Source organism: Mytilus trossulus, chromosome 14 (genome assembly GCF_036588685.1).
Source record: "Mytilus trossulus isolate FHL-02 chromosome 14, PNRI_Mtr1.1.1.hap1, whole genome shotgun sequence".
Classification (NCBI taxonomy): Eukaryota; Metazoa; Mollusca; class Bivalvia; order Mytilida; family Mytilidae; genus Mytilus; species Mytilus trossulus.
This window is the reverse complement of record NC_086386.1, coordinates 43,080,912-43,106,329: the sequence shown is the minus strand read 5'-3', so window position 1 is coordinate 43,106,329 and position 25,418 is coordinate 43,080,912. Positions and strand designations below refer to the sequence as shown.

Genomic DNA, 25,418 nt, shown 5'->3' with positions numbered 1-25,418 from the left:
TTATATCGGTGTCACATGAAGTTAAATGACTCTAATCTGTTGGAAAATACAAGCTTTGCTAAATAATTGGTGTTTCGCATCATTAATGTGCCGCTTCAAAGTAACATAACTTGGTCAGCCGTGACCCGTCATAAGGAACATTCATACCATGTTTGGTTTCATTACATTCGGTGGTTTTCTAAAAGAAGACATGTGTGCTGTGTATTGTTCATAACGTCCTATGTTAAACGAAGCCCCCGCTGGTGACCATCTTGAATGAGGGATTGGCTCAGTCAAAGGAACTGGATCACTTTGACACTCGGACCCCTCACAAAAAAATCCCATTTATGCCGCATGTTTGTTTTCATTCCATTCAGAGTTATTTTTTTAAGAAGACATCTGTATGTATAGTCATACGGTTGTAAACGAATTCCTCTGCTGGTGGTCATCTTGTTATGTTGAATGATGGCTATGGTCAGTTATGATGTAACCGTGGCAACCTGTGACTTAGTCACTCTCACAGTCACTCTCATTGTCACAGTCCGACATGCTTAATTGGTTTCATTCTATTCAGTGGTTATAGGAGAAGTTCAAAATGTAAAAACTTAACGATGACGGACGACGGACGCCAAGTAATGAGCATAAAAGCATAGCATAAAGCATAAAAGATTTATTTAAAGTCGGTTATACATATAACAATATACAACATAAGCTCTGTAGAGCTTTTTTCCGACATACATATAAGACAAGCACAATACATTAAACACATAAAACATGAAGCACATCAAGCGAAATAAATAATGTTATCAAGCACAGCAATTAATAAGCACAATTAAAGCATATAAGCAAACATAAAATGCAGATCAACTAACATTCATGCAAAGCTATTATAAAGCACTAAAAGTAATTCAAGCATTAAGAACACAAATAAAAAATAAATTATGCCAAATAATTTAAAAGCCAGAGTATACAAGATAAATAAATAAACTGATCTACAGCTCATCAAGATCTGCAGGAGGAACACTGACACGAACTGCCCTCCCAATTACCAACCAAACTCTTAAACTGACCCAATGGCATTTCTTCCCGCATTTTATTTGGCAGTTCGTTCCAGAGTTTGGCTCCTGCATATCTAAATGATTGTAGCCCATGGGTAGTTGTCCTTACCCTGGGAACATCTGCTATGTTGTTATTTCTAAAAGAGTAATTACATTTTTTAATTTCAATAAGTTCATGTAGATATAATGGACATTGTTTATTAATAATTTTATATACCTCTATTGCTATCATTCTAATTCTTCTAATTTCTAAGCTTGGGAATTTTGATTTAATTAATAGTTGTTTATAGGTACTACAATATTCTTCATATATAAATCTTAGGGCACGCTCCTGTATTTTCTCTATTTTTCTGGTGTTACAATCACCACAGAAGTGCCATATTACAGGACAATAATTAAAATTTGACATTATAAATGAAAAATTATTAACTACTGAACCAATTCCAATTAAACTTAAGCTGACTGATCCTTAGAGTATCTAGAATAAAGTTTGTGTTTTATTTTCTGTTTCTTCTAAAAACATAGCCGCCATGGCTGAGAAAAGTGCAATTGACCCTGTGGTCCAGGTGAGCTAAAAATATTTTATTTATGACCGGATTCCAAATCTGCGACCTCCGTATGTTGGGCCTATTTTTAGAAAAATCACGTGACAAGTCTTGTGATCATCGAGCGGTCTACTAAGCGAAGATTCTGTTGATACTGCTGCTAGAACCTTTCACGTATAAAAATACCAAACACAATGAAGAAGGCACTACTTTCATTCTCAGCTGTACTATTGTTGTCGATAGCGCACGCGTTGCCAAATGTGTTTAACTTTGAAATGCCTAAAATTGACAGCCTTCTGAAAGATGTTAAATCATCTAAGAATCGGTTCACTGACAATGTCAGCCAACTGTTGATGCAGTATCACATGTCTCAGAGCAAGGGGTTTAAACAGAATATGATTGATCAATTGGTAAGCAAGGCATTGGTCACCTTCATTAAAAAAAAAAGAATAGATAATCCTTAATCTAAGAAAGATATTTGATACTTTTATTTTAAAACATGAACTATTGATGTAAGGGAAACCTGCTCTGGTCATACTTCAGCGATTCCCTATATAATCAACTATTTTTTTCCTTGAAAAGAAGGGAGAAGAAAGGGGATGTTGGGCTATAGGCATGGTCATAACAGCTGTATAACTTTTATTTCATACAGCTAGAATATATTTTAAACACACTAGATTTTTTGGACAAGCTAATCAGGGTTGTTATATTTTTTTTAACTAATAAGTGAACATGAGTTTTATGTATGGTCATGGAGATATGAAATCAGATGAGGTAATACTCAATGTTAACTTAAATTAGGTAATGATCAGAGTTTATTTTATAAGTTATAAACAGAGGTTAGACATGTTAGATAAAACTATTAACATCAAGTAGAGATATATATGATAAAAGATAAAAACAGTGTATCATAAAGTCAGACATATACTAATCATTATTTAAATACAAATTTAACATATAATTTTAAAGTATGACGGTCAACAGTGTGATATAAATATATACATGTAGCATTTTGTTGACCCTTCAAAATTTATGTAAAGAAAATCTAAGCATTGTAATTCTAGGTTATGTTGTCGTTATTTTGTAAACATTTAGGTTTTATTTGTGATAAAAGTTTTTAAAACATAAAAAAAACTATATATCCATGATATCTTATGTATGTTATTCTATTAAATTTGGACAGAAGCTTATTTATGACCAAATTATAGCATTCAAAGATTTGCAATTCACATTTGATAAGTCATCTTTTAAAGTTTTTCATTCAGCAATAACTTTGTTGAATCTTTATTATTGCGAACCCAATTGTACCTGTAATGGTGGTCACTTTGTTTACTTGTTTATTCATCTATTTGGGGAAATTGGTTAACTTTAGAATTACTTATAGTTCCGTAACTCTTTCTTCAAAGACCGGCCATGAAATTATCCTTGTCGGGACTTCCTGTTCTGGCACGTGCCCGGCCGGGCTCGTTGTCCCTAGGAACTATAAGTATGACGTCACTCACCGGGTTCTGGGCAGTCTACACTAAGGATTTAAAATGAGCAGACGCTCATACGATTTGGCATGCACATGGAACCTTTATTTATACGACAAGAAGACTAGCCACCGCTGTATATTTATTCATGTAATCGTACTATGTTCAACCACATATGACTTTAAAATAAACATCTTGTTTATATTTACGTAGTTTTACGTACTTTGTCCGATATCCCAGAACTTGGGTAGACAACGGGAAAACGAAGCCAGTGGAAACTTCCACTCCCGTTACATACATGTACCTTTCCATAGATTCACCTGATAGTTACCTGTCCAATTAAACTTTTGACAGTTCATTTGTCTCATTAAACAAATACAACAGGTATTGTTTTCTGTTTGGTTTATTCATTGGGACCATTAACAAATGTTTAAATTTCTTCTATTAAAGAGAAATCTATAAATATACTGAAATTTGGACAGATGTTTTTTTGGGGACCAAAATACTATCCTGAAACCAGTCAGAGATATAACTCTATAGGGTTATTACAAAAAAATAACTTGTATGTGTGTTATTACAGATACTTTCGTGAGTTGTCTACTCTTTATTCCTTGAATTTTCTAAATCTGTAATAACATAAATGTTTTTTTTGTAAGATTATTTCATATCTTGTGGGCTTTGCGCAGAAACTAAATGCATAACCTTGATAACTTATTTTTAATTAATTAATACATTTTTTATTAACCATGGTTAATCAATGAAACGAGGAAAACCTAAGCAGGGATAACATGGCTCAGTTATTAAAGGAATGTAATGTATTATATAAGTCACTTGGGAATTACTGAGAAACTTGTACAGAACCTCATTACATGGTCTGGTCATTATTTCTTACAATAAATTTAAATATATTGTAATTAAGCACGATGCATGTCTGAGCAAATGCTTTGAAGTGATAAAGAGAAGCTGTGATAACACCCTTTAGTTATTACAGGCATAAATTAGCTCACTTGGCGTCCGTTGTCGTCGATGTCGTCTGTTGTCGTCTTTCTGGTGTAAACTATTTCAAACATCTTCTCATCTGATACTACTGAACCAATTCCAATTAAACTTAAGCTGACTGATTCCTAAGGTATCTAGAATAAAGTTTGTGTTTTATTTTCTGTTTCTTCTAAAAACATAGCCGCCATGGCTAAAAATAGGACATAGGGATAAAATGCAGTTTTTGGCTCATATCTCAAAAACCAAAGCAGTAAGAGCAAATCTGACAAGGGTTAAAATGTTTTTAAGGTATAAAGTTCTATCAGCCCTGAAATTTTCAGATGAATCTAATGACCCATTGTTGAGTTGCTGCCACTAAATTGGAGGAAATTTGCAGTTTTTGATTAGAATAGTATGACTGATAAAGATAAGCTGTAAACAGTAAATATGTTCAGCAAAGTAAGATCTACAAATAGTTCATATGACCAAAAATGTCAACTGACCCCTTAAAGAGTTATTGCCCTTTTAGGACAATTTTACACAATTTGTTTATCATGTTTTCTAACTTTAAAAAATCTTTTTTTCTTAAACAGTGAACCAATTAATATTCCAACAAAATTTAACTGAAATCAGAATGATCCTTTATAGAGTAACTAGAATAAATTTTGTGTTTTATTTCTGTTTCTTCAAAAAAGCATGGTTTTATATACATGTATAGACAAAAGTAATATCAATAGAACTTTTATACATTTTAACTAAACTAATGATGTATATTGTCCCTTTAAAAAATCATGTAACATTTGTACAATGTATGTTATCACAGTTCTTTGATTTTTTTAGTCCACCATAACAAATGTATGTTATTTTTCTGTAATAACCCTATAGAGTTATATCCCTGACTGAAGACTAATCATAAAAAAAGGCTTTTCTTAATTTTACTGACATGACTGACAAGAAAATTAAGTTTTTTAGGCAGAAAAGAAGTACATACATGTACATGTAAATATGTACAAATGTAGTCAGGTGTAAAATTAGTTACAATACAAGTCAATTTATTATGATTAAGAGATAATGTTCATGATGTTTGACAGTGAATTTTTGTAAGGGGGTCCACTGACTGACCCAAGGGGCTCAAGTCATGCTTTAGTGATTTCCAATATAATCAAGCAAATGTTTTGCCCAAAAGAGGGAGCATGTGCCCCTGGTTCTGCCAATGTTTGAAGCAAATTTATGAAGTTAGTATGCATGTTTGAAAAGCTGATATTTTTTTTCTATTAATTTAATTAACCTTCATCATATCTGTACTTGTGTTTTGTTTGAAGAATTCTAGTTAATTGGTTGGTTTAATAAACAGCTGTTTAAATTAGAAGAGCATTATATAAAATTATAAATACATGCTGTTGTTTTTTCTATGGACAGGTTATAAGTGTCTCTTTGATACATTCCCCATTTCCATTCTCAATTTTATATGCATATATAATATTTTACATGTAGTATAAACAAAAAAAGGAAGGAAATTGCTGTCTTTTCTGCATGTTTACATTTTATTTTATAATATATATGTATTTACATGTACAATGATGTACTGTTTAATCATGCAGGACATACATTGTAGATAAAACAGATTAATTCTTGAATTTGAATTAAAAGAACAGGCACAAAAATTTTCATATTTGGTAGCTACATGTACCACAAAGTTGGTTTTCTCTTATTATATACATGTACCCTTCTCCATGTTCTCCTGACCTGTTTAAATTTGTCTGCCTGTCGTACCTGAACAGCATAATTTTCAGGTTTAGATATAGCATGTACAAAAAATGTATTCATGTATGTCAGTAATAAAAAAAAACTTTTTTTGTCTTTATTTGAAACACTATCTTTTAGTGTTTCAGCAATACAACATGATACAAATTATACAATATAAATAGTTTTCTAAAAGAATCTTTAAATCTGACAGATAAATTGAGATCTGATGCATGTAAGTAACGGCTTTATGAATATGAGTTATCAAAAATGTGACTTGTTCATGTGTTGTTGGAATTATGGTTAGGATCTGCATGCTGCAAGCCAAGTAAATGTAAGCCCATAGCTAAATTTCATAAATCAAATGATTTTGTAGATGAAGACCAGTGGAATGAGAAGCCAAGTTAATGGATTTCAGTGGAAGGATTGTGGAAGTGCAGCAGGGAAGATTTCCAGTCTGAACATCTCCCCAGATCCCATCCAGTTTCCAGGAACCATCACTGTATCTGTAGGGTTTACTCTCAACACAACATTAGATAAACCTTTAGCGGTAATTATATTTTATCTACTGATTTATCACTGGATCACAGTGACACTCTGCACATATCATGTATATACATATTCAATATATATATTCTCGTAAAAAGAAATATCTATCTGACAGCATCATATGATAGTAATACTAAACTAAATTATATCCAGATCCCTGGCATGACAGATTCTTTCATAATAGAGCCAATACAGTCAAATAATACAATAATTGCCAATCATGCAAGTACATTTATAAAGTCCTTTAAAATCTGACAAAGTCAAAGATGAAGCTAGTACATGTAATATACATCCTTGGTCCCTTGCTGTTACACAAAAATAAGTTAAATTTAATAGCGTGCACAAGTGACTAAAGCCCTCAAAATCCGAGCTTAAACCCTGATAGTATGATAGTATAAATGTATTATAAGTTTTGTCAAAACTTGTATCTTCTGCAGTATGATAAATGGCTATAAATTATCTTGAATATGATAAATCAATATGCATTCCAAAAACCATTGTCTGACATATCTGATAAGTTCATGAAGTGATATTAAAACTACATGTACATGTATACCAAATTTATTATCCTTGGCAATGATTGGTCAAGAAATGGCCATTTCATCAGTCTTAAACACTTAAACAATGAGATAAATATTTTTCTTGAAGAGAATCAGCTATGGCCAGTTTCTATTATTAATTAGATCTTATAAATCCATTTTTTTGCCTCAGGTGTTATATGACATTTTAAGAATATGCTGCTATACATGTACATGCCTACTTCTATTACATGTACCTACATAATCATTGTATCTATGATTTCCTAGTGGGTTTACCTGCCTCATTTTTATACGACCGCAAAATTTGAAAAAAATGTCTTTGTATATTGCTATCACGTTGGCGTGGTCGTCTGCGTCGTCATCGTCCGAATACTTTTAGTTTTCGCACTCTAACTTTAGTAAAAGAGAATAGAAATCTATGAAATTTTAACACAAGGTTTATGACCACAAAAGGAAGGTTGGTATTGATTTTGGGAGTTTTGATCTCAACATTTTAGGAATTAGGGGCCAAAAAGGGCCCAAATAAGCATTTTCTTGGTTTTCGCACTATAACTTTAGTGTAAGTTAATAGCAATCTATGAAATTTTGACACAAGGTTTATGACCACAAAAGAAAGGTTGGGATTGATTTTGGGCATTTTGGTTTCAACAGTTTAGGAATCAGGGGCCAAAAAAGGGCCCAAATAAGCATTATTCTTGGTTTTCGTACAATAACTTTAGTTTAAGTAAATAGAAATCAATGAAATTTAAACACAATGTTTATGACCACAAAAGGAAGGTTTTTATTGATTTTGGGAGTTTTGGTACTAACAGTTTAGGAATAAGGGGCCCAAAGGGTCCAAAATTAAACTTTGTTTGATTTTCATCAAAAATTGAATAATTGGGGTTCTTTGATATGCCGAATCTGACTGTGTATGTAGATTCTTAATTTTTGGTCCCGTTTTCAAATTGGTCTACATTAAGGTCCAAAGGGTCCAAAATTAAACTTAGTTTGATTTTGACAAAAAATGAATCGGTTGGGTTCTTTGATATGCTGAATCTAAAAATGTACGTAGATTCTTGATTATTGGCCCAGTTTTCAAGTTGGTCCAAATCGGGGTAACTTTGTTTGATTTCATCAAAAATTGAATAAATGGGGTTCTTTGATATGTCAAATCTAACTGTGTATGTAGATTTTTCATTTTTGGTCCTGTTTTCGAATTGGTCTACATTAAAGTCCAAAGGGTCTGTAATTAAACTTAGTTTGATTTTAACAAAAATTGAAATCTTGGGGTTCTTTGATATGCTGAATCCAAACATGTACTTAGATTTTTGATTATGGGCCCAGTTTTCAAGTTGGTCCAAATCAGGATCTAAAATTATTATATTAAGTATTGTGCAATAGCAAGTCTTTTCAATTGCACAGTATAGCGCAATGGCAAGAAATATCTAATTGCACAATATTGTGAAATAGCAAATTTTTTTTTAATTAGAGTTATCTTTATTTGTCCAGAATAGTAAGCAAGAAATATCTAATTGCACAATATTGTGCAATTGCAAGATTTTTTTTTAATTGGAGTTATCTTTCTTTGTCCAGAATCAACTTAAATCTTTGTTATATACAATATACAATGTATATTCACTTTTTACTACCAACTGATAAATTGAAATAATCTTTACCATCCAGTGATAACAAGCAGTTTTTTTACATCTTAATATTTTATGATGTATAAATGAGTAGTTATTGTTGCAAACTCCATTAGAAATTTAAATTGAGATTAGTTTTGGAATAAGGGAAAGGGGATGTGATTAAAAAAATTGGGTTCATTCTCATTTGAAATTTCATAAATAAAAAGAAAATTTCTTCAAACATTTTTTTGAGAGGATTAATATTCAACAGCATAGTGAATTGCTCTAAGAGAAAACAAAAATTTTAAGTTCATTAGAACACATTCATTCTGTGTCAGAAACCTATGCTGTGTCAACTATTTAATCACAATCCAATTTTAGAGCTGTATCCAGCTTGAATGTTGTGTCCATACTTGCCCCAACCGTTAAGGGTTCAACCTCTGCGGTCGTATAAAGCTACGCCCTGCGGAGCATCTGGTTCATGATATTTTACCAGCTAAATTTAATTATGGTAGTATGTAGACATTCAACATTAACAATGATTAAGTATGTGTTAAGTAGATTGTAAGCTTTCTGATAAACTTTACACCTTGATCATGTTGATACATTGTATATTGTAAGGAAATGTATAAATTCTTTGGCCATCTTAATTGTCATGATTATCTATTAATTAACCTTATTCTGCTTTATTGACAGTGAAAATGTACAGTAGTGCTTTGAAAGGTGTTGCAATGTAAATATGTCCATTTACAATAATTCACAAATTTTAACCCTAAGAAGAAATGTTCTTTAAACAAAACTATATTCTAGCTGAGAATATTTGCATTGAAACAATAATTTTTTTTTATATCTATATGCTTATTTCTCTAGCTCTTTATTGCAACCAAGAAAAAGCTTCCTTCTGCATAGGGCAGTTTGAGTGTTTAAATCAAATAATTTATAGATCAAATTCAAATTTTCCGATTCTAGAGAAACCTACACTAATACATACTATTTGACAATTCTATATACTTTAGGCATATTCAATGAAGTTGAAAAAAGTTTGTTCTATATAATATGATTCTGAATGTACAAAAAAGTAATCAGAAAAACACGAAATGATGCATGAAAAGAAATAGACATACAAGTACGGAACATAATTTTTGAACGCTGATAAAATTAACGTGATGGTAACAGAAATGCATGAGTTTAAGAAGAGAAAGAAAGATGTACAAAGTTAAAAGGTGAGCATGTGCCTATTGTATCTCTTCTTTCTTTTGCTTTTACATCTTTCTTATTTTGCTTTTGGGATACCATAGATATTTATCAATTGAGTTAATCATCATGATCATAAGAGTTTACTTTGTTTGCAAATTTTCTATGTTTTACCTTTTGATTTAGTTTACATGTACAATGTGCATATGCCTAGTGAAAAGATATAAAACATAAGCCTAAATTTGTTTATAACTGCAGGGCTTCCACTACTTCAGAATCATATCATAGGAAGAATTGCAATACTTCTAGTGGAGAAACTTTTAAAAAAGAAGTGTGTGTCGGTGGTTTATGCTATAATGTTTGATTTTAAAATGATATTATTTGCAATTTGTATCTAATATTTACTTCTGGTTGACTAAAAAGTTTGAATATTTTTGTATTCATATTAATATTAAGTATTGCAAATTTAACTGTTATGTGAACCATCGTGTACTTTGATACTGGACATGTTGGAATAGCATATATAATAAATAAACATTTGTCCAGACTATTTGGTCAGCTAGTATTTCGCTAATGATGCCTTTATTTACCATGTTTACCTCCATATTCTTTTAATGATATATATAGATTCTACCACTGCATAGAGTGTGATACGAAATTTATCCACTCGAGACAGTTAAATATTTGAAATTTAACTGTCAAGAGTGGATAAATATTGTATTACACAAGATTTGGTGGTTGAATCTGTTTCTCTAATGATTTTCAAAAAATATGCAAGCAAACGTATTCCTTCTTTTCAAATGATCTGCAAAAAGATGTGTTCTTTCTATGTCATGTCATCAGGCATGGTCGCCTTTTTTCATGCCCTCACAATATGAAATTCAGAGGAATCAAGAAAATTTGATGTCATAATTGGATTTTAACCAATGAAGAACTGAGATCAAACAAACCACACTTTGATTAAATTTTTTGTATACAACGGGTGCAGAAAGGGATAAATTGACGAAGAATTAGAGAAACTATTTTAGCTGGTCAATGATATTGGTACATAAGCATGATAAGTCATGACGATGACCCACACAATTTATCATATAATATTTGACAACATCTGTCTAAAGTAATTAAAGTGGGAAAGACTTTCAAAAAATATTGATTTAATATATAATGATTGACAAATTAGATACCAAATGATGAGAAAAGCCAAAAAGTTTGAATTTATTTTCTATTTTAAGGTTCATTGTTCTATTAAAATTTGATCACAATGAACTGTTTTTATCGTTCATCTATTTTGTCTTCCCTCAATGAAGTTGCTGAGGAGAATAAAGCATCCTGTTTCCAGAGGCGTCCTCGATTTGTTAATTAGATATCATAAAATATATGACATTATCTAATAAAAATCAGTCATTTGTATAAACAGAGTACAAAATTGATACCCTATACAATCAGGGTTTTGCATAATAAGAAATTGAAGTATATTATTGTTCTCATTATCCATGTTATCATATATCGTATTTATCATGTTTATGATTTTGTCCATAAATATTTTTTTCTTTGAAGATGGATGTGCAGTGGTTTAAGAAGTCTGGATCCTCCTATATTAAGATACCCTGTATAGGTATGATTGGTAGCTGTACCTATGACAGTGTCTGTAGCATCCTGGCTGATGTCCAGTGTCCAGATCCTCTTGTTCAACATGGTATACCATGTCAGTGCCCCTTTAAAAAGGTAAGCTTAAGGCCTAAATTAATATATTGTTTGTTTCCCCAATCCTGACACTGCCAAGTCAGATGTGGGAAGGTAGGTAAGGAAATAATTTTATTTTTTTCATAAAGCTTGAACAATATTGGTCGATCCTGCAAGCCTGAAGATCGGAAATGAATAAAATAATATTTAACACAGTTTTGACAATAAAATATTATGAGTCTGGCTGTTTTTGGAGAGTCGGGATTGGGGAAACAAACAATATTTTATTTTAGGCCTAATGAGTTTTGCATGTCAGTGCCCATTCAAGAAGGTTATCTTGATTGAAAATAAAAATTAGGTAATGAAGCCTCAAAATTCAGAAATGTTTGCATTTAAAAAAGATTTACCAAAGATGAAATCTGTAATAGGATTAGATTATATTTATTTTATTAGACTTAGGCTGAACTATTCCATTTGAAAGATTTCGCTTTATCACATTTAAGAAACAGTCAAATATCTATGTTACTGAATACTGGTATTTATATATATTTTCTAAAAAAATCTTTACAAATTGTACTTTCTGTTCCGTATTGCAGATGTAAGATAGGTCATGAAAAAGATTTATGTGATAAAAGAAATGAGTGGCAAGATATATTAAAACTTAATATTACTTATGTTACATAATAAAATTAACAACGGAAATGGTGAATGTGTCAAAGAGACAACAACCTGACCATAGAACAGAAAACAGCAGAAGGTCACCAACAGGTCTTCAATGCAGCTAGAAATTCCCGCACCCGGAGGCGTCCTTCAGCTGGCCCCTAATTGTTTATTGCAGACCATCAGTACCCTTCAAGTAAATTTGGTAATTTCAGCCAGTTGGATAAGATGATATTTAAATTTTCCAAAATATTTTGCTTTTTTCAGAACACCTACAATCTTCCAGCAACTGATTTTGAGGTAGATGCCGCTTTTCTTCCTGAAGGAGATTATCATATAAAGGCTATTGTACGAGCAGGGAAAACACAGGCAGCCTGTCTGGATGTGTATGCCTCAGTGGCTTATTAAAGAAAGGTAAAGATGACAACATTGGCATTTACAGCAAATAACGTTTGGTTCATTGATATGTTTTTTTTGTAACAGTAAAAAAATATTTCAAGCGAAATAAACAAACCAGGAAAAAGTTGCTTTATGTTTTATGTAAATTGACTTGGTATATCAGAGGAGAAGGGTTATGTAATTTTGTGACTTTCAAAAAAAAAGGAAAGGTCAGGTGTTAAGAACTTTTCTGAGGAATGAAAATGTTGACTTGAGAAACTGAAAATTAAAGGTCCAGGCATTAACAATTCAAACATAAATATTCCTATCAGCTTTCAGTTATATGTTTATACTAAACAGAGAACATATTCTTCAATTAAAATATTTATCTCAGCAATAACTTTGTATGATTTTTGTTCCAGGCATTTGAAGGACTGTGCAGTACAGTTGGAGGGATTTTTTAGAAGAATCATCAAACTATGTTTTCCTACATTCCAGTGATTATGGTGATTCCACACACAGACACAGATCTAGAATTACCCTTTCTGACTAACTGAAATCAACCCTGAGTTTTTATAATGTTGCTCAATCCTTTTTTTATATGTAATATCTTGTACGTTGTTGTTAGTCTTTTTTCATTTTTTCCCCCAAATATTTCTGTCATGTATTGTTATGTCTGTTTCTCTTCAAATTATGAATTTTGATTGTCTGTTTGGTACATGTATCTTACACCTCTTTTAAATACTCACACACAATTTGTGATATAGAAAAAAATAATTTCAGGTCAAATGTGGAGAATGTTTTTTAAATAAATATTGTTTTTGGTCCTTGTTTATTTAAAAGTCAAAATATATTTTTAAATCTCTTGCACCTTTTTTTTGATGAAATAATAAACATGATCCATGAAAAATTACAGTGCAGTCAGTTAGAAGTGAGAAGAAAATACATTTGCAATTCGCCGTTTCAGAATATAATAAATTCTGGGTAATATTTCTAAAACGTTGTGATTGGTTCAAAACGTCCTGAACAATTCAACCAATGACGTAACGTTATTTTCATTTTGGGGTACGAATATTGAGATTACACATAGTTCTTTAGATTCTGAATAGGCGAATTGGGGCTTACTTGGTGCAATGAATTCTCTTCGAGTAAAAAATAGGTTTTTACAATTTTTTGTTGTTGATTCAAATCAATCAGATATCATTCAAATAGCATTTTAGAGAAATTGTTAAATTTAAATTAAAAATAGGCTAAATTTACATAAAATACAAGCTTAATTCCTATTCTATGTAAAATCTTTTTGCACATTAAATTTGTGTACGGGTGAATCAGGGTAAAAATGCTGGTTAAGAATTTGTTCACCAATTTGCATCTTCAGTTTACTGTCGTATACTGCTGCTTTTTCATGTATTTAGCATTTAATTATATATATTGGGATCAGTTAAAAATAATAACTGATTGTATAGTTATTGAACTTTGGTATTTTACATTATAAAGATCTCAATTCTATTGTTCTATGTAAATTATTTTGTGATTTGAATGCCAAGTCTAATGGAATTGTTTTGGCAGTTTTCTATTGATATATTACTTTTTATTTCGTTGCCTTTATGAAGGTCAAGGTTTTAATCTACCTTATAACGTGATTTTTATGTTCTTCTCTTAACATTTAATTCTGTTAAGCTTTTCTATCCCATGAACTCTAGTCTTTATTTTTCATTGTTTTAATATTTTACCAATTAAGAAATAGTGATGCATTATGGGAATACTGTATTAGGTGTTTTGAGAGGGGTTGCCATATAGAGGGAAGCTGAGACTGTTGCAACTAAATTCATTAGGTCAGATATTGACTTTTTGAATCGGTATATTGCAGCAATACATTTTGGTGCTTTTTTTTATTATATAGATCTGTATCTTAAATATTTATTGTGCATTCTGTTTCAAATCATTATTTTTTTTTTACACAAGAATAATGCAAAGTAAGATAAAATTTATTCCTTAGTTTTTAATCCCAGACTTTCACTTCTTCACACTTTATTGATAAAATATTGTCATGTAAGATAAACATTGTATTGTCTTTAATGCAGAAATTGTTTACTTTTCTATTTATATCAGTTATTACTGAAAAGGCTAGTTTTTTTGGAATGGACAAAAAATGAAATTTTACCAGAAAGAATCAGGGATTTTTTTTAATTGCCTTATGTAAATAGATTATACATTTCTTTGTCATGTACACTGAATAGCTTTAAACGCCTTTTGATTATGTAAACTTCACTGATATCCTCTTTGTAATAAAATTTATAAAGAATATATTTGTTTTTATTTTTTTGAGAAGAATATTCATCATTTTAATCTATATCTCTCAAATTCTTTGTAAGAAGTTTTATTCCATGTATTAAATTTTTGATTTAGGAAAAAAAATAATTGTGGATACCGTATTTGTCTGTTTTCTTTTCTATTGTTAACTGTTGGTTTAAGGTTGTTTTCCTTGAAGTTGTAGTTACATCATTTTGAAACTCAAAGCCTTTGTTCATTATTATATGAACTTAAGAAAAAAATAAACACTGTATGGCAAATTAGATATTTTACCAATATTTAATTTTCACTAAAACTGGAAATACTGGTAAAAAGGCATGTGTCGTCATGTTTCTCATTAAATGATGATATTTTTAAAGATATCTTTTATTTATATGTGGATTCTTATTGTTCTTTGGATACCAATTTCTTTGATTTCATGGGTAAAGGCAATCAGTATTTTTTTTGTAGTCAATATATATTATTTTTAATATATTTATTTTTCAGTATTTATGAAACCCATGTAATCAAATTTCCCCCAAAACAATTTTTTTTTTTACCTCAGTCCATAAAAAAGTGCCCATGAATATAAATGCTTCCTCAGTACATTTACTAGCTATGGTTAAGTACCATTACTTATAGTCTGATAATAGATGAGTCTGTGCTAATGGAATGTAAAATTGAGAATGGAAATGGGGAATGTGTCAAAGAGACAACAACCCGACCAAATAAAAAAAACAACAGCAGAAGGTCACCAACAGGTCTTCAATGTAGCAATGTGTATGACTTACTCCTTGAATGACGTACAGTAATCATTGCAGATAGCCTGCAAACACTGAGGTTGCAAGTTTCAACCAAAGTCTTGGTAAGGAGTGTAAGACTGATTCTAATTTGTAAGGAATGCAAGGTTTTTATGCATATAGTAATTTCTGACTTCTTTCACTAATAACAATTGGTTACCATGATATACATGTAGCCAAGAAGGCAGAAAATTATGGTAAACACCAAATATCAGTCAATCCTTTAATAATGAACAAGATGTGATAAGGCACCATTAAGCTTCTGGTCTGAAAATATAGAATAATAGGTAGTTTCGTTTTTGATACTGACTATATCATGTGAAATATCTTGACGAGCCCGCACCTACCTATTATTCTGTTTATCAGTAATTATGACGTCACACAATGTATTGCCTAATATTTTCAGTGATACAGCCAGTACGTTGATACTGGAAAATATAAGGCAGTAAGATCAAAGGAAAAATATACAAATAACCTATAAGACTTTATCTCAAGAACCAGTCACCTGATCCCTTGATTTTGTCACAATTGGACCACAGATATTCACTTGAGTTGCAAGGGTCTGTTATTAAATTTCATAAGCAGGCTTCTGTCATTTATGTTTCTATGATCAATTAAGATTTTTTAACTTGTATTTTTTTTTGGAATACTGATTAGTTATTGATAGTGTATGCATTAGGAAGTAAGTTGTGGAATTGGAAAAGGTTCGATTAAAATCCTAATTAGTTTTTTTTAAAGTGGATTTCATGAATATGTGTGAACTGTAAACGGAGTAGGTTTCTATATAAAATCCCAATATTCCCCCTATTTCTAGCTAATATTATAACTAAGGATTTATAGACCAATATATCAATGATTCTAATATGAAGTGCTTCTTTTGCACATGCGCATATTGACTACTGCAGAATAATGAATTTTATCGAACAATATATTTCATTAACTTAAAGTCATAAGAAACCTCAAATCAAAAAAAATAATGCATATGTTTTTTATAACTCAATGGATAGTTTTCATTATAAAACTTATGTACATATACTTTTTTCTGAAGAAAATTCTTTAATTTATTCATATTTAGAAGAAGTTTACTTTATTTCAATAGCAGAGGATCAGATTCCCCTATGTTACACGTCATCTAATGAGATGCAGATTTTATAGCTATTCTTATCTCTGAAAACCCGGATGTTGCGGACAAACACTCAGCATGATTCTATTACTTTAACTTATAACATGTACAGCAGTAATGCATATCAATTTGTAAAATTGGAAAGTAAACATTTACATTGTGTTTAACTTTATTAATATATTACAATAAAAATGAATTAACAAAAAATCTAACAAAATGTACAGTTGAATAGATTTTCAGAGTTTTATATTAATAATTAAATGTACTTATATTATCAATATTAACAAAAATTTCCTTTTTCTAATTTTCCTCTTTAAAGAACAGATTTTACTTTATTTTTCATTGTTATATTTTTACCTGCTGGAAATGTAAACCAATTTACAGTCCATACTATTATAATGAATAAGTTTCACAATAAGTTGGTCCAATATAATATACAAAATAAAACAAAAATTATAAATAATACACCAATACACAAGTTATTGAGTTGACCACTGATGAAGCCGGACTCAGGGATCTTTTCCCCAAACAAGGCAGAAACACCGGGCCTAACATTCATGCTCAGTGGTGAGCTCGGATGGGCTATTTAAATACTTTACAACAATTTTTGCACTTTGGTATGTTGAAAATGTTTTCCTATTAGGTGCTGTTGAAACCATTTTGATATGATATTGCAAATTTTACATGTTTTTGTACTATATTTCATCAATCATGTTAATAGATATCTCAAACTAAAATCAAAATTAATTTCTATCCAGTTTTTGTTTTTTAAAAACTTAAACTTCCAATACATTGTTGATCCGGTTGAAAAGGTCCTTCTCATACATTTTTGGGATGAATACTCAAAATTTGATAAAACATTTCAAAATTGCGGTTTTCTGTTGTCTTAAGTCTATTATTTATTTTTTTATTGAAAATGTCAATTTATTGTAAGAATCCTAAAGAACATAAACATGATAAACGAAGCTGTAAAACTTTGAAGTTGAGTAATTATAAAGATTAAAAAACTATTTGAGAAGGACTCTTGTGTGAAATAGATTCAGAGTATATTGATTCTGCGTATTTTCTTAATGAGTCTTATTGATAAAATTGTATACATATATGTCATTTTCTATAAAATGCTGTCCTTTTTGGGCTCTAAACTATAAATATTCATCTATAATATTCTTCCATGGTAAGTTAAAATAGACTCCTATAGAAAATTTTAAAACAGAGTTTGTAGAAAATTTTGTTGCAAAGGGTACTTTTTTCTTCTTTTTATATATATAGGGAATTATGTAAGAGGACTTTGTGTGGGTTTCTTTTCAAAGAGTACTTACCATTACTATTTTAAACTAATATTTCAACCAAAAAAGAATATTCTTTCATACTTATTTTTTCTATATAGACAACAAGGAATGGCCTTTATAAAGTGTATATATTTGTTATATATAAGCATTCAGAAATGATACTAGTTATAAAAGAATGTTGAATCAGTCTTTACTAAATAATATTTAATTGAAATTATAAAAGCTTAAAAAGTTACTATTTCATATTCCTTATAGTAATTGTTTGTTTAATACAGTAACACTACTGGTATGGGATAAGTTTGTCCGCAAGTGAGACTGATTAATCAGTGAGAAGATAAGGTTAACTATAAATAGAACAATCAGATAATCTGAACCTATGCTATTGCTTGCTTCCAGCAAGCAATTTCCCCGACATATTTTCCGTATGCAAAGTGACCTCAGTGTGACCCACCTCGTAAAAATCTGGTGATCACAATACACATGAATGTCCTTAAAATAAACTATTATCTGAACTTACATGTTAAACACGTGCTCAATTTCCATGCTATTTGTTGATTTTGTGTAGATTGTTGACAAACAGGTGACAATCGTTAAACTTCGGATTCAAAACACAAACTTTAATTACCTGCCATATTTTCACACCAACACTGGTCGATTGAAAAAAAATTGACGATTATACGAAATTTTTACACAAAAAAAATGAAAAATTCGTGCACAGAAGACTAAGTTTATGATGTTTGTATGCATTGGTTCAAGAATTGGAAGAACATTATTTTTCAGCGGTCACTCGTTTCTTATGACTTTAAGACACTTTCAAACTCTTAAATGGTGTACATTTTGTTACTCATTGGTTTTTCATGACTGTATAAATGTGTTGCAGATTGAAATTGACATACTTGACCTAGATACAACAACCATTCATATTGGGGCTGTTAAAAACTCCTCCACCTGGAAAATCACTTTGCCATTTGTTTGCTTGTTTACAAAAAATGGAGGTTCATCACCAGGAAGAGCTTAGCTCTGCATTTTTTTCTCATTTCAGATTTCATAAATAAAAAGAAAATTTCTTCAAACATTTTTATGCCCCACCTACGTTCGTCCGTCCGTCTGTCCAGCTTCAGGTTAAAGTTTTTGGTCAAGGTAGTTTTTGATGAAGTTGAAGTCCAACGGCCCGTACGAAATTATAAGGCGTATTACGCCTGGAAATAAGGCGTAAACCAGGCGTTAGTGGTAGTTACGTGTCTAGATCCAAGCGTAAGGGAGCAGGAAACGTAAATTTGTAGTCCTTACGGGCGTAGAAAAAAGCAGTATACCTGGCGTAAATTGAAATAAGCAAGGCGTAAGTTTTCTTACAGGCGTAAATTGAAATAAGCAAGGCGTAAATTTTCTTACGGGCGTAAATAAAAATACCCATAATGCTTTGTTTAGAGGATCATGGGATTTTTTTTCAAAATTTGGCTCTTTGGTTTAAGTTTGCAAGAGTTGGACACATGGCAGCTTCATATATTCAGGGATAATTTGCTTGTTATGTGCTTTTTGGAAGAATCTGAAATTGGAAATACTGAATCAAATAAATAAATGAAAATTGTGAAATAAAAGGAAAGAAGTAATACAGGGTTTAATAATAATAATGTGAGTATAACTTAGTTATTAAGTATTATCTTCTATCAGAATTTTTGAAATCCCAAAACCTTTATCCTTGGATAATAACATTAAAATCTTTTACTTTAAGGTAAATTGCAGTATTATCATTTATATTTTAGATCAAATGACAATAATTTTTAAAAACAACTTAGTTAAAATGCTAATTTTATTTCAAGCAAAAAATATTGTCATAATTCTTATTTAAACTTGAGCTTATTTGAGCCATTGTCTGCATAAAATATATCTATTTCTATATTAGCTTCTTCAATGGTTAATATTTCAAGTTTTTTGTCAAACAATAAGAAATAAAAGCAACAGCATAGAAGTATGTATCAAATACACAAAAGTACACAGTAAGGTTAATACACTGAACTAAAATAAGTGTAGTATTATGTAAAGATATGACGCCTGGTTTATTTATTGACCAGGCGTACTCATTTGCATATTACGCCTATTTTTTTGTGAACCAGGCGTACTCATTTAAATATTACGCCTAATTTTACGCCTGGTTTACGCCTTAGTTACGCCTAGTTTACGCCTGGTTGACGCCTGGTTGACGCCTGGACATGCATTTTGTAGACACTGCAATGCCGCCAGGATAAAGTATGATTTTTACGCCTGGTTTCCGTGTCATATACGGGCGTCACAGTTCGTACAGGGGACTTCAAAAACTTAGTACACATGTTCCCTATCATATGATCTTTCTAATTTTAATGCCAAATTAGAGTTTTTTCCCTAATGTCACGGTCCACTGAACATAGAAAATAATATTGCGAGTGGGGCATTCGTGTACTGGGGACACATTCTTGTTTTGAGAGGATTAATATTCAACAGCATAGTGAATTGCTCAAAGGTAAAAAAAAATAATTTTAAATTCATTAGACCACATTCATTCTGTGTCAGAAACCTATGATGTGTCAACTATTTAATCACAATCCAAATTTGGAGCTGAATCCAGCTTGAATGTTGTGTCCATACTTGCCCCAACCATTCAGGGTTCAACCTCTGTGGTGGTATAAAGCTGTGCCCTGCAGAGCATCTGGTTAGATAAAGCTTGACTTTGTAAAAACACACAGCTATACATACTCCACTTGCATAGTTAACAATATTAAGATAGCATTACCTGTAAATTCTAAAATTCTCTTTGTAGATGAGTGTTATTTGGGAAAAAAAGAACAACCAAGGACAATTTGTAGAGATACCATGTATCGAGGACCTATTTACATGTAATTACACAGATGTTTGTGAACTAATGGACCAGATTGTACAATGCCCTGACCCACTGGTAGCAGCAGGAATTCCATGTCAGTGCCCTATTACTAAGGTAGGTCTGATATGTTCTTACAGATGGTCAGTGTTTGCCTGAAGAACGTCATAACTATCCCCTTTGGTTTGTATTGCCTTGCAGTCTACAAATAGTTATTAAAGGTACCAGGTTTATAGTTTGATATGTCAGACTTGTGTTTCATCTACATAAGACTCATCAGTGATGCTCAGATCAAAAGTGGTGTAAAAAGTGATCAAAGGTACCAGGCTTATAATTTAATACATCATACACAAGTTTTGTCCATATAAGACTCACAGTAATTTGTTCCAACCGCCTTTGAAAATGAATAAGCACTGTTAAAGTTACGTTCTGTTAAAGTTGAGTTTGCAAGTACAAATATCCCCCATAGAAATTCCTGTTTATAGGCTTGATTACTTGCAGGGATCTCCATGGCCTGTTTAACGATGGCGCCCCGCCATAGTTCAAATGTCTTGCGCCATCGTCAAATGACTCGCGCCATCGTCAAATGACTCGCGCCATCGTTAAATTGTCTTGCGCCATCGTTAAATTGTCTTCCACCATCGTTCAAAACTTCATCGTTTTTTGTAGCCCGACGCCATTTTTTTTTTATCAATTATAATCAAATGCATGTAATTGCATAACCCTTAGGCTGTTATATTATAATCCAATACAGTTCTAACGCCTGAGGGATATCCGGATTAAGATCGATAATCACTTGTACCTGAGCTTGTATAGGTAGATCAACAAACAAGACAGGAGAATACTATCTGAGGATAGACGATCCATTTGTCGAATTAATCAACTAAGTTTCAGCAAATGATTATGATAATTTAGATTAAATAAATAAATTAATAATCCAGTTACAAAGAAAACAGTTTAACAAGTCGAACACATGCTTTATTTTGACTTACGCAATCAGCATCCCCCTTTTTTAAGAAGTACAAAATAAGATGCAAATTTGTCCATATTTTGATTTAGAACCCCATAAAGTTTTTTCTATATATAGATTGCCAAAAGTTATATTTTTTGTGTTTTACAGATTCAGGGAAAAAATTATTTAAAATGACAATTAATGGCTAATAAAATAAATCATTTGAATGTTGCTTGCTTAGCACAAATAAAATCAAGGGTACCAATTTTGTTGCACCAGATGCGCATTTCGACAATACATGTCTCTTCAGTGATGCTCGTGGCCAAAATATTTGAAATCCAAAGCATATATAAAAGATGCAGTCAAAAGACAATTTAAAAAAAAAATAACTGAACAAAAATACAAATCTTCAAAAATAGACAGATATTTCTACCAAAATTTAAAACTATTTAAGTACCCAGACTCTTAATCAGTTGTGATTGGAAACAAAAAAACTAACAAAGCTTGGACAACATTTGTATTTTATTATATCGATTTTTATGACATTTTCAGGGTAAATATTTGATGAATAATGCTAATTTTGAGATTGATGCTGCTGTCCTATCAGATGGAGATTATCGAATAAAAGTAATGGCAATGGCTAAAGGAAAACAAGTGTTGTGTATTGATATGACAGCCTCAGTATCAGGGTAAGATATATTTATACACTGAACACGATAAAATACAGTGATTTCCCAGTGAAAAGTAAAAACACAAAAATACTGAACTCCGAGGAAAATTCTAAAAGGAAAGTCCAAAATCAAAAGGCAAAAATCAAATAATTCCTGATAATTTCACATAAGAAATGAATCTGTTGGTCTCATCTGATGTCAAACCACAGTGTAAGTATTCACTATATTTTGTTGATGACATTGCATCAAACGAATTGAGAATGACTAGAAAAAGATATAGTTCCAAGCATTTTCTACTTATTTTCCCTCAAAAGTCCAATTTAATAAACAAAATAAATCCAAGAAAGCAATCTATTCAACTCATAACCAAACAACACTGCATTTAGGAACTAATGTTTTGTTTGTACTTGCTTTGTATATTTTATCTTCTAATTATTTATTTGAGCATTTCTATGAGGGTACCTTCATGATGTATAACGGTAAAAATTGTTGCCAAATGACATTAAGGGTAATTTTTAGTGAAAGACAATAAAATGTACACTTTCTTTTAGACGATAAAAAGATCAGCTGAATTTGACAAATCATGCTATTTTTTTCTCCAAAAATAACGGTAACAATAATTATTTGAGACATCTGAGGAATCACTATAAGGATATTTTGACAAATCACAGAAAATATTTAATCAATTTGACAATGGTAGCCGAAAAATGATCGATTGACGTCTGACGATAAAGGGCATTACATTGTACCACCCTCTTTTATACCCTATTTTGGCACAACTATTTTTGGATCCTCAATGCTCTTCAACTTTGTACTTGTTTGGCTTTATAAATATTTTGATATGAGCGTCACTGATGAGTCTTATGTAAATGAAACGCGCGTCTGACGTACTAAATTATACTCTTGGTACCTTTGATAATTATTTACACCACTGGGTCGATGCCACTGCTGGTGGACGTTTCGTCCCCGAGGGTATCACCAGCCCAGTAGTCAACATTTCGGAATTGACATGAATATCAATAATGGGGTCATAATTATAAATTTCCTGTTAACAAAACTTTAAATTTTTCGAAAAACTAAGGATTTTCTTATCCCAGGCATAGATTAACATCGCCATATTAGGCACAACTTTTTGGAATTGTGGATCTTCAATGCTCTTCAACTTTGTACTTGTTTGGCTTTATAAATATTTTGATTTGAGCGTCATTGATGAGTCTTATGTAGACGAAACGTGCGTCTGGCGTACTAAATTATAATCCTAGTACCATTGATAACTATTGGGCATGTTTTTTGGTCAGTCTGTCCATTCATTCGTCTCTTCTTCTGCCCATTTATTCATCCAGAAGTCATAGATGTGATTTTGAAATTCTAAGGTAGAGGACGAATATTATATAATATATGATTTTAATTTAGATGTGATGATTCCATGCAAGCAATTTACATTCTTACTATTTATTTTCAGGTAATGAAGATCGAGTGACAACTGAACTGAAGAAAGAACTTGAAAGATTTAAGTGGATATAAAGGAACATTTTAGGTTAAACTTATATTGGGAAAAGGGGGAATTAAAATTAATTCAAACACTGCAGGAAACTGAGAAAACTTTTTTTTTACTGTAAATTTGTTTGTGATATCAAGGTTGAATTTTGTTGAATTTCATGAATTAAATGTCAATTTTTATTCAACAGATATATTCACGAATTTGAATTTTTTTAAAAGCAATAAACAAAAGTGATAATCAATTTTGCTCAGTCAAATGATGAAAAGAGAAAAAACATTGAAAACTTCAGAGATGCATTAAAGAGGAGTTATATTTCAACTTGATATTATTGAATATTGTAAAAATAATTATTGTGCAATGTAATGTAAAAAGCTTTTTCAAAGCAAGATTTTTCTGCTTCCATCACGCTGTTGAATTTATAATAGCATAAAAGAAGTAAAATTAAAATCAAACAACCAGGAAAATGTGTATGAATCACATAGCTATAAAAAAAAATAGTTTTAAAGTGATTTAGAAATTGAATACATTCCATAGTTACTGGACTTTTGTCCCTTCTAAGAAATCCTTCACTGGTGCAGATGGTTTTATAGAAGTCTTGAGTTTCATCTTTGATTTTCTAAATTATATGCAGTATTCGAATGGTAAACATTATTTAAGAAAATCAAAGGTTTTATAACTGGAAGATTATAATGTTCTGCTGCTGAACTTTTTCTGTTAATGTGTACATGTTGTACTCACCGTGTGATGGGCATAAACATACTGGCATCCATGTGGTTTTACATACTGCCTTGTTCAGATTTTGACCTGTACATTATTCTTGCCAGTTTTTTGTGAAATTTTTGATATAAATGTCTTGAACAAATTAAAATCTTAGTGCTGATCAAATATTTTTTTGTGATCTTCACTTCCGATATAACCAAAATTCCAAAAAGTTATAAACATTAATTGTTGGACTAATTATACTCATTATAGAATCTCAAAAAATAAATGTACTCATGCACTTATGTTATATTTTATTGTATGTACATTGTATATTATTTGTCTTTTTTTTTTACTTAGTTTTGGGGCATTGTTATAAAGTTGTAAAAAATCACAGTGAAAATAGGGATATATGTTCATAAGAACAAGTATGTACCATCTAAATTTTACAGCAAAAGTATTTGAGAATTGAATCAAAATGCAATATTCATTATTCAAAGTGAAATTTTAAATTTTAAATCAGCTGTCTTGAATGTTTTATTTGAAAAAGTAAATAATTTTTGATAGAGTTGTTTCCCTTTGTTAAAGAGTGGTCTTACCTAGGGAGATTTTCACTATTTGCATCCAAATGGGAATTACTCACTTTTATTACATTGCTTGCAATGAATTACTGTGGTTTCCAAGTAAAAGAAAATTTACTCTAATTCACTGTTTTATTTCAATTTTCAGGAAATATGATAGATTAAACAAACTTTTGCAAAAGGTACTCGATGAAGAGAATTATATTAACTGTATTTATTATTGAGATTTTGTCATTCAGACTTAAATGCGATTTATAATTTTACGATTTTGAGA

The 25,418-nt window shown here is 31.0% G+C and overlaps 1 protein-coding gene across 1 annotated transcript; it reads left to right on the top strand.

Moving 5' to 3' along the window:
• Positions 1-1,673: 1,673 nt before the first annotated feature.
• LOC134697787 (uncharacterized) lies at positions 1,674-23,829 on the top strand. Its single transcript, XM_063560073.1, has 7 exons — positions 1,674-1,992; positions 6,152-6,325; positions 11,222-11,389; positions 12,275-12,412; positions 20,684-20,857; positions 22,245-22,381; positions 23,826-23,829. Exons 1-7 carry the CDS (start codon positions 1,777-1,779, stop codon positions 23,827-23,829), a joined length of 1,011 nt encoding a protein of 336 aa, XP_063416143.1. The 5' UTR covers positions 1,674-1,776.
• The last annotated feature ends 1,589 nt before the right edge of the window (positions 23,830-25,418 follow it).